The sequence below is a fragment of the Melitaea cinxia genome, chromosome Z (genome assembly GCF_905220565.1).
Source record: "Melitaea cinxia chromosome Z, ilMelCinx1.1, whole genome shotgun sequence".
Lineage (NCBI taxonomy): Eukaryota > Metazoa > Arthropoda > Insecta > Lepidoptera > Nymphalidae > Melitaea > Melitaea cinxia.
In genome coordinates this window covers 11,197,700-11,208,719 of record NC_059424.1, presented here as the reverse complement: position 1 = coordinate 11,208,719, position 11,020 = coordinate 11,197,700, and the positions used below count along the sequence as shown (strand labels likewise).

Genomic DNA, 11,020 nt, shown 5'->3' with positions numbered 1-11,020 from the left:
AAATAAATAAAATTGCAGTGTCTTTTTGTAATATTAAAATAACCGCTTTAACTAAATGCTTATGGATGTATACACGCTACATGTACCAAAATATTTTTGTTACAATTTTTACGGGTAGACCGATTTTTCGGGACTTTCACTGTCAGATAGCTGATGTAATAAGGAGTAACTTATGCTACTTTTATTTTATTAATTTATTTATAACTCTGCGAACTGAACAATAGCTTTTTGTTAAATTACACGAACGAAGTCGCGGGCACAGCTAGTTATAAATAAAACATATAAAGTATTAAGGTTTTTATTACTTAAATCTCATTACGATTGCATGTTAATTTGCCAGGAACCTCCGGGGTGAGCCGCAGACCAGCCCTATTCGACATGTTTAAATCTCGACAGCGAGGTGATGCCAAGAAGCAACCTTCAATAATGCAACAAGTCAGAGCTGCTGTACAGGTATATGGCTCACTGTAATTTTTATTTTTCGTTTAATGTTATATAAATTTCGTTTCATGTATATTAATCGTGCATATATATAAGAAGGTCAAGCATGTTATCAGTTAGCACGCATGTTTAACAGATTGAAAAGCGATTTTACGATAACCTATGTTCGTTTGGTGTGCCTATGCAAGTCCAAACATTAAATAAACCTCGTATCTGCCATGTAAACGCTATACAGTTACCTTTTAACAATAAATCTTACTAGAATTATTAACTATATTAGTAGCAGATCCGAACTAGAGACGAACTTACCTACCCATCTGTTTAATGAAATTGTTTTATATTTAGTATATTAAAAATAAATTAGTGGTCGCCCAGTGGTCGAAATTCGACCATAATTCATTTAAATTATAAGTTTGAACATTATTAAGATTATGCTGTGAAAGACTAATCTTCTATAATCACAGATTTCGCCAAGGCTACACTATCAATTTGTCTATTTTTATTCAAACAAAATTACTAAAAAACCAAAAATATTATTAAAAAAAGGCCTTTTTTTAATTTATGTTCTCTAATCTATTCTCAATTTGATGTCAGACTTTAACAATAAACAAAAGAGTATATATGTCAAGTATAGTATGTGTGTCGAATACATGGTAATGTGTATAATTTTTTCATTGATTTAACGTATATTTTATGCATAATTAAAAAAAATATTAGCATTCTGCACTCCTTCTCTATATAAACAATAAGTGTGTGGAATTTCATACTCCTCCGTCCGCGCAATTTACATAAAAAGGAGTACAACGTGTTTGCTTGACGTATTGATAACGGACGGATTTAGTTGAAAAATTTTCAGCTAAGCTAATTATTTTAAAATTGAAAAATCACTATTTATTTAAAATTCGACCAATGAATTTAAAGAATAAATTTAATACCTACCGACAGCATAAAGCCTGCAGAAAATGCAAGCGTTGGGTTGTCTTTCCTTTCCTGCTTGAGTGGCAGTTGGCGAATGTAATGTAGCTCTCTTAATATCCCTCGTAGTTCGTAACAAACTTAATCCGTGGTAAAAAATTTCAAGCAAAAATATCTTAACACCGCACGAATTTCCATTTTATCCATATTTTTTTTTTTTTGGAAACGTATGCGTATCACAACTGGCGCTGGTAAAGTAAAAATGCGTATCACAACTGGCGCTGGTAAAGTAAAAATTTATAAATTGGGAAATTTGTCATAGATCTAATCTATATAAAGTAATAATTATTTTGATAAAATACCCCTTCCCGTAAATACATCATTCTCATTCATTTTTGTACGCCCCTCGTAGATGTAATCAACTTGCAAATACCGATTGCTTTTTAAAGTAAATAACTACCTATTGCATAAATTCTAAAAAACTAAACAGACGAGAAAGAAAAATGTCTTAATAATTTTGTTATTGAAATGAAAAATTTTCAGTCTGTTCTTGTACTTTCGATTATAAAATTTTGTATTATTTATTTATTTATTTTATATCAATTTATTATTTATAATTTTGGAGTATCTATAAAGTCGTTCCTACTACTGTTTGTGCCGTTGGTTGAGATCATTATCTATCAACGTATATGCAATTTCTTACTTCCTAAAAAAAAAAAACAAATAAAATAACAGTTAATTTAAAAACAAAAGAATAAATAAAATAATAATAATTGCTGTCTAACGCAATTGCTTTGAAAACTCACGCATACGCCATTTTCGTCTTATAAATCTGTTTGTAATCCTTACTAATATTATAAATGTGAATGTAAGTTTGTTTGTTACGCTTTCATGCGAAAACTACTCAACTGGTCATCATGAAACTTTGTACACATATTCTTGAAGGACTAGCTCCTATCGACTCCAAATTTGGTAGGAATCTCCTATATGTGATGTTAAAATTATCAATGAGTGGATTTTATGATCTCACGTCCCCAATAAGGATTTCGGGGGTGGACGTTAACAGTGAAAATTTTAAATGTATGTAACTCCGAAACTACTGAACCAATTTTTATCAAATTTTGTACGCATCTATAATTTTGTCCAACTTGGGAGATAGGGTAGTTTTTATCTCAATCGGATCTGGTAGGTGGCGCTGCTATCGGTATGTAACTCCGAAACTACTTGTCTATGCGATTGAGAAAAAATCTCAGAGTCTGAGTAAATTATGAAAACATACGAAACTGCTACCAAATCTGTCATATGGATGGTACCATTGTCGTCACCTAGGGGTATAATAAATAACCCACGACCTACTCTCAGACCCACAAAAAATGTACGAGTAATATTTTATGAAAATCGGTTAATTCGTTTCGGATGAGTGAAATGACGAAACCTGTGAGAGAAGAGATTTTAAAAATATCGAGGTCATTAATCGAAATATAATATAGCCTATGTTGAAATTGGACAACGTTACATATTTGTGCAGAATTTAATGTAAATATCGTTGCAGTCGTTTCGAAGATTAGCCCGGACAAACATCGGGATACGAGATTTATATATCTACTAGCGGGCCATCTGTAACGAGTCTAGTCGAAACTAATATGAATCACTGCTGTGAGTAAATGATCACAAATAATGGTTGCTAGCAATTAAAAATGCTAGGTATCAAAGACAAAGTGAAAAAGAGCTATCGTGCAACGCTACTCGTTATAGATAGTTTCGATTAGGCTGCGCTTTAGCCTGTAATATCCCACTGCTGGGCATAAGTCTTTTTTCCATGTAGGGAGAGGCTTAATTCACCACGCTGCTCCAGTGCGGGTTGGCGGATATATTCCCTACTATGAGTAACGATCGCTATCAGGTGTCTATGATAATAACCGGAACCAACTACTTAACGAGCTCTCCAAGTACGGTGGGGAGACTCACAAAAACAAACACCTAGACTGGTAACAAAATATTTGTACAAATACAAATATCATTCGAGCAAGAATTGAACCCGCAACCGCCAGTATTTAGGCGCCTAAACTGCACACGCTTACACCAGACCAGAGCGGATATACGTTTAGCTAGATTCAGGAAATGTAAAAACAGTAAACGCTATATGAATGCGATGTTATTATCGTAACAAAAACAACGTTCGTATGACTCTGTGCGCCTTATACATATACGTATCGCTTGCCAATAAACAGCGTGCACTTATTAGCTCGTAAGGCCATCTCTAGTTTTGAATAAAAAAAAAAAAAAAAAAATTGTAATTTATTCACGGTAAAAAAATAGTATGTCATCCCTATTACTTTTCTTAGCCACGCCAATTAAATCGTACTAAATAAACAGCGTTGTGTTCCAATCGATCAGTTAAAGTTAACTATTTAGTCAGGCGTTATCATCAGTGATTACAAAATAACTTTCCAACGCGAATTTGACTATAACGATGTGTATAACGAGTTAGGGTCATAAGAAAGGCTTAAACGTTATCAGATTTTACGTTATCTGTCGCTTTTGGGATTGTTTACCGTAATCGTCTTGATTATAATTAGAAGGTGTACGTAATACTTGATTGTAATGCTGTTATTTTAAAATTAACAATAATTATTTAATTAAAGATATAAAAGTAAAATCGAATAACTCAATTTCTTTGAACATTATATTTGTTTTTTATTCGTATACTAGCTGACCCGGCGAACTTCGTATCGCCTAACACAAACTTTATCGTATGTTATTAAAGTTTAAATTGACTTTTAAGTATTATCACAAGTCTTTTGTATGGGAGTATAGAAAAGTGTTGTTTTTAGACTTTTTCAGGAAATTTAATTTTTTTTTTTAGAATTTTTCTCTCCGTAAGAACCATCCTCGTACTTCAAGGAATATTTAAAAAAAAGAATTAGCGAAATCGGTCCAACCGTTCTCGAGTTTTGCGCTTAGCAACACATTCAGCGACTCATTTTTATATTATAGAGACATACAATATGTTTTAACCAAGATTGGGTGGATCGAGCTTTATGACTCGACGCTGAGTCTTGCTTAAAGGGCCATTCTTGGTTATTGAACATAGTGTTGTTAAGGGGCTTAACACCTTCTCAATAGTGGTAAATGACCAGTGCGTCTCTTATAGGCTGCAACTCCTAACTCATCTTTTAAAATACGCGACATGTTTCTAGGTGCTATCTTCATCTCCCGAGATAAAATCTTTTGCTTTCGGACAGGATTTCTTCGAATTCTTTCTCTTACTGCTTTGATCGTCTTTTTCGTATGAACACTACGTGAACGGCCAGATCTTTTTTTGTCACAAACAGAAGAGGTTTCATTGTACCTATTAATAGCCCGGAATACAAAAATTTGACTAATACCAAGCATATGGAGAGTTTTAAAAATTAGATTTGACTCCATATCTACTTTGCGTTATGCAATCACAACGATTCTATATATCTTTATCACCCAACTAAATATTTTACAGTGTATTGGTGCGAAAACGAAAAAACACAATGAAGAATCGTACTGTAACATTATTTATAGCCAGACTATGTACATTATTACATATATTTATATAATACTCATCCAAATTCGAGCACACACATACACGCATATATATATATATATACACACACACATATATATATATATATATATATATATATATATATATATATATATATATATATATATATATATATATATATATATATATATATATATATATATATATGTTATTTACACGTTAATACGTTTCTTTCAGAGTATGACAAAGTCGGGCACCGCAAGCAAGGAGTCCGTGAAGTCAGATAAAGCAGAAGTGGTTGCTGCTCCGAGCACGTCTGCCACTCCGACCGTAAAAACGAAGGACGGCTCGGCTCATCCGCATCCTGGCAGCGATACTAGGGTAAATAAATTATCAGTATTATTTAATACATTATTGCAAATTTTAAATTACATAAGTAAAATACCAGTAGTCCAACTTTAAAAAAAGTGCAAAGGCGGTCTTAGATGGTGATGGCGGATAGTGATCTTTACAGACAACCCCCTATTAATAGATAATAATATTATTATATATCTATAATAATATTATATATCTTTCTATATTATTAGAAATTAATCGCTAAGTGTGTTGCTAAGGGCAATAGTCGAAAACGGCGGTATCAATTCGGTTACTGCTTAGTCTCGCTTGCGGTTAGTTTTCTAACACTTTGTAGAAAGTTCATATGGAATGAATATTTAATAAAATAGCTCAGAAATAGAAACAAAATAGGGATGAAAAGAACACGTGAATGTATAATGCTGATAGAATACCCTATGGTCAGTCCGCCAAGGATGCCAAAGTTGATTCCATTATCCTATGATCAACTTCGGACTTTTGAATATAAGGCTCAGGTATCAGTGGCAACCATCGTATTAATTATACGGTTTTTTTTTAATTGTACATTCTTCTTCATTCAGCCACTGTTTTAAGCATTTATGAGATTTTGTCAAAATATCAAGTCATTGTTTTTTCTCACAGTTGTATAATACTAGTCTTGTTGTATTACTAACTGTAATAGTAAAATGCAAATGTAACGAATTCCATATTCATATTGGATTTTTAATATTTTATTTGGATATTTTATGAACTTTTTGTCTATATAATAATCTGATCCTTTTGTTCCGATATAAAATGAATAATCAATAACCTGAATTAATATCGATTTTTAACTTAAAATATTATATAAAAAAAATAGTAGGTACAATTATTATAATTTTTTTATTAAGGTTCTGTTTTAATTGTACATTATTTATGATGGAATGACAATTATGAAAATTACCAATGTTTCTCGTAAAAATAATATTATTTCATTCAATATTGTTATCCAATCTTTATAACATGACATGTCAACTGATTATAAATGTGAGTAGTTCAATGATTATCAGAGGAACTCAAATTTGTTTTTAATCAAAAACAACTATTATGTAGCCAGTGATCTATTTCTTTAATAATTGTATTTGCTAGCAAACGAGAAAAAAAAAACTACTTCAATTTGCATCGACAAGTAATATCAATGTAGGCAGCCGAAAAATAATAATCAATTAAATACGAATTAATATGTATTATTCAAAATCGTCAGATCGCAATAATTTTTTTATGGGACCAAATAATTGTGTTTGCAGGCAAACGAAGAAAAACCGCCTTCAATTATATCGACAAGTAATACAACGTAGGTAAACAAAAAAATTGTCGAGTAAATACGCATTATCAAAGATTACTCCAAAAGCTGTAATCAGATCTCCATGCAATTTAAATGTAACCACATGATAAACATCGGCTTTCGATTAAATTAAAAATCAACAAAATCGGTACACCCAGTAAAAAGTTATGCGGCTTTTGGAGAGTTTCCCTCGATTTCTCTGGGATCCCATCATCAGATCCTGGTTTCCTTATCATGGTACCAAACTAGGGATATCTCCTTTCCAACAAAACAATAATTATCAAAATCGGTTCATAAACGATGGAGTTATCCCCGAACAGACATTAAAAAAATATATATATATATGGTCGAATTGAGTAACCTCCTCCTTTTTTTGATGTCGGTTAAAAAGGAAGGAGATTAGAAATTCGATTCTTTTTTTTTCTCATTAAATATCAACGACGATATAATTATTTTAAACTATTGATTTTGATACATATTTTTATTAAAGGGAGGGAAAGGATTCAATATCTATATATAATTATCTATATGTAATTAATATTTTCTCCTATCCGTACACATGAATATGCGGTGAAAATATTTTTAAAATGAAGAACAGCTACAAACTTCAATTTATAAATGAAACTTAAAAAAGTCTGTCTGTTTTAATAATGTTTCTAAAACATTTTCTCTAATAATCTAATGTCTAATTGTGTCTAAACTACTGCGAGCTTATTTGATAAATTTTTAAGTAAAACTTCTTTCGCTTCAGCCTGTAATATAGGGCACTTTCCCTTGTAGGACGCTGCTCCAATGCGGGTTGGCAGATATACTATGAGTAACGATCGCTATCAGGTGTACATGATAACAACCGAGACCGATGGCTTAACGTGTTCTTCGAAGCACAGTGGGGATACCCACAAGGACTGTACAAACAGCCAGACCACGGCAAACGTCTGTATGGCTAATACAAATGTTTGTTATGTATCTCATCATCATCACTTCAGCCTATCACAGTCCTTCATATAAGTTCGCACCAAAAATGGCGTGAACTCATGTGTTTTGCCCACAGTCACCACACCGGGTAGGCGGTTTGGTGAACGCAGGGCTGGCTTTATCGCACCGAAGATGCTGCTGCCCGTCTTCGGCCTGTGTATTTCAAAGCCAGCAGTTGGATGGTTGTCCCGCCATTGGTCGGCTTTTTAAGTTCGTAGGTGGTAGTGGAACTGTGTTATCCCTTAGTCGCCTCTTACGACACCCACAGAAATAGAGGCGGTGGCTATATTCACTACTGCCGTAACCACATAGCGGTAGTTTGTCATGTTCGAGGATCGAACCCGCAACCGCCAGCGCAACAGTCACAAACCAGTGCTGTGACCGTTGCGCCAACGCGAAAACTTCTTTACGCTTGATTTGGGGAGCAAACTGGAAAAGTGTGATCTGGTAAGACGAACAGAAGTTGAAAGGGACATATAAGTTGCTCCAAATTTCGAGCAGGATATTTCCTGACGTGCTCCACCTCAGTAAAATTAATAATAAGTAAGCAAGGAATAATAATAATTATTATTCTTCTACATAGTACTACCACACGGTGACTGCGTCTACATCACGTCGTCCGAGTGCTATGGCTAAGGTAATGGACATCTTCCGCGGCCGAGGATCCATTTCTGGTCAGACCATTCCTCTTGAGAATGCTGAAAAAAGGAGAGCGGTGAGTACCTTTATATTATATCCAGTAGTATATATCTAAAAACTTATGTTATATTAGAAAAAAACCGGCCAAGTGTAAGTCGGACTCGCGCACCGAGGGTTCGCACAGACAAAAATAAAAAAAAAAAATTTTTTCCAAAAATTTTTTTTAAAAATATTTTTTCCTCTTAACTAATAACTTAATGCCAAATGTACGTAATATAATAGACTATTGTATAGGCACAGTAGAAAAGAAAGAATGTAATGGAAGGATAGTATGTAATATAAAGAAATATAGATTTAAGATAACCTATGTAATTTTAGTGGGAGTGCACTGCACCAGCGCTCTTTAGGACGTGCCGCTTCTGCTTCTGACATAAAATTATAATAAAATAAAACATTACTATTTATATTGTTACTAGCTGTACTCCGCGGTTTCACACGTGTTAATTTGAGGAAATAAGGCTATACAGCCTTAGGTATTCACATTTATTTTACAACTGCGATATCTCCTAAAATATCAATTGAAATTGAATGATGTAAGGAGCAATTTGGTTTTAAATTAAATACTTGTGATGAATAACGTACTTATTTAGATAAGGATTAATATTATGTCATAAACATACTTGTTTATTATATAAACACATAATTATAAATGGATACATATAGGATTTACTAGGTTCTATAGAAATACTGGCACCACAAGGATAACGCTTCCAGAATAAAATACTTATTATAGAAATGAGATAGATACTTAAATTAACATTATACTCGCATAAACATTAAAAACAAAAGAGAGAAAAAAAATTGACAGCTTCAGAGAAAAAAATAAAAAAACTAATCAATCTTTTGTACCTCCAATAAATACTTTTAAAATATATATAAAAACGCCTTCGTAAATAATGCCTTATTTTAGAACAAATTTGGTTAGCTTAAAAAAGGTTATAGTGAACTAACTTTAAAAGACAGATATATGCTGTCTCGGACTTTCTTTAGAACATTTAATGGAGAATGCGCATGCAGCGGAAGTTCTCAAAAGAAAACAAAAAGAAACCCGATATTTACACATTCCTTATTGGTGCTCCGCTCTTATCGGTGTAAGCGTGTTGATATCTAGCCTATAGTCTTCCTCGATAAATGTGCCATCTAACACTGATAGGATTTTTCAGATCGGACCAGTGATTCCCGAGATTAGTGCGTTCAAGCAAACAAACAAACAACGAAACTCTTCAGCTTTGTCATATTAGTATATATTATATATACTATAGATTTGCTATTATACTAGACGCTACTCGCGTATTCACTCGCGTTAAATTACAATACTTGTCATTTTTGTTAGATTCAATGTTTTGTATCATAATATGTATCATGTTACTTTTTTAATAAATCCACTACTTCTTTATCAAAAAATAAAATCAGATTGGATCTGTCAGATTTTTATACAACACTGTGCTATTTTTCAGAGTCGTTATAGAATACTAGGAATAACTATTTAAATAAGAAATCTATATGTACGAGTATAGGATCCACCGTAAGATATGGAACACTTGATTTTGATTTTAGTCTATTATAATGTCACGATGTTTAATTTCCTAAGTTCAAACCAATATTACCAAATCGCTATCGTCGTTACATTTTGAACTACCTATTGACGACATCAACTAAAATGTTACGTTATATCACAGTGGTCACACGTTATATCACACGATCACAGTGGTCCTAGAATAGCTAGAGACACCAATACGCCTTTGATACATGGTATCTGCAAAAGCCACTATAAGTTGAACTTGATATTTGGTCATTGGTTCTACATCTGTCTCGGTAGTGTGGCGCGGAGAAACTTTCAGTTTTTATGACACGATGAATGTAGCACTCGCGGGCTTTTCGGTTTTAAAATACTAAGATGGATCTATGTTCATCAATTTAGTATTATATTTATAAATATTTAACGTATGTGGTGTCTATTGGAAGGAGACAAATTATTCTAAGATAAGTTAAATAAAAATGAGTCGCAACACGTGCTGCTAAACTATAGAACGACTGCACTAATTCAGTTTATTTTGTTTGAATGTTGCTAATATTTCGTTTAAGGTTCCATATTGTTGCTAAAACAAAAGTCATTTAAACTTCACTTGTTTGACAGTTCTCAAGATATGACAATGTCAGTTGGGTCAGGTGGTCTTCGTTTTCTTCTTCTATATAAATAAAAATGAGTGTTGCTAAGCGCATAACTCGAGAATGGCTAGACCGATTCGGCTAATTTTTTTTGTGTTCCTTAAAGTCCACGGAAGGTTTTAAAACTAAAAACATTAAAAAAAATTAAGAAATATATTTTTTACTATTAACTTTTGACAAAAAGAAGTCTGTCCGGGTAGGTAGTTTATAATAAAGCGTAGTTTATTCTTTTATTATTCCTTATTGTGTTGTGTACATTATATTATGTATCTTAATCTATACATCTATATAAATAAATAAAATTGGAGTGTTTGTTTGTAATATTAAAATAACCGCTTTTTATTAAATGCATATGTATGCAGGATGTATACCTGGTACATATACCAAAATATTTTTTTTTTTCAATTTTTGTCTGTCTTTTTGTCTGTTTGTTTGTTCCGGCTAATCTCCGAAACGGCTGTAGCGATTTTGACGGGACTTGCACTGGTATCTGAAGGTGGAAGGTGGATATCTGAAGTAATAAGGAGTAACTTAGGCTACTTTTATTTTAGTTTTTTTTTATAAGTCTATGAAATGCACAATAACTATTTTGTTAAATTCTACGC

At 32.7% G+C, this 11,020-nt stretch overlaps 1 protein-coding gene across 1 annotated transcript; it reads left to right on the top strand.

Annotated features, from left to right (window-relative positions):
- Positions 1-345: 345 nt before the first annotated feature.
- Positions 346-8,370, top strand: LOC123669041. Its single transcript, XM_045602705.1, has 3 exons — positions 346-453; positions 5,132-5,275; positions 8,131-8,370. The coding sequence occupies exons 1-3, from the start codon at positions 379-381 to the stop codon at positions 8,299-8,301; spliced, it is 390 nt and encodes a 129-aa protein (XP_045458661.1). The 5' UTR covers positions 346-378; the 3' UTR covers positions 8,302-8,370.
- The last annotated feature ends 2,650 nt before the right edge of the window (positions 8,371-11,020 follow it).

What these genes read in the sequence shown, in the direction of transcription:
- LOC123669041 (XM_045602705.1), top strand. Translation starts at nt 379, where the DNA reads ATGTTTAAATCTCGACAGCGAGGTGATGCCAAGAAGCAACCTTCAATA. An exon ending in AAGTCAGAGCTGCTGTACAG is followed by an intron (nt 454 to 5,131) that starts GTATATGGCTCA and finishes CGTTTCTTTCAG; the next exon opens with AGTATGACAAAGTCGGGCAC. An exon ending in ATCCTGGCAGCGATACTAGG is followed by an intron (nt 5,276 to 8,130) that starts GTAAATAAATTA and finishes TCTTCTACATAG; the next exon opens with TACTACCACACGGTGACTGC.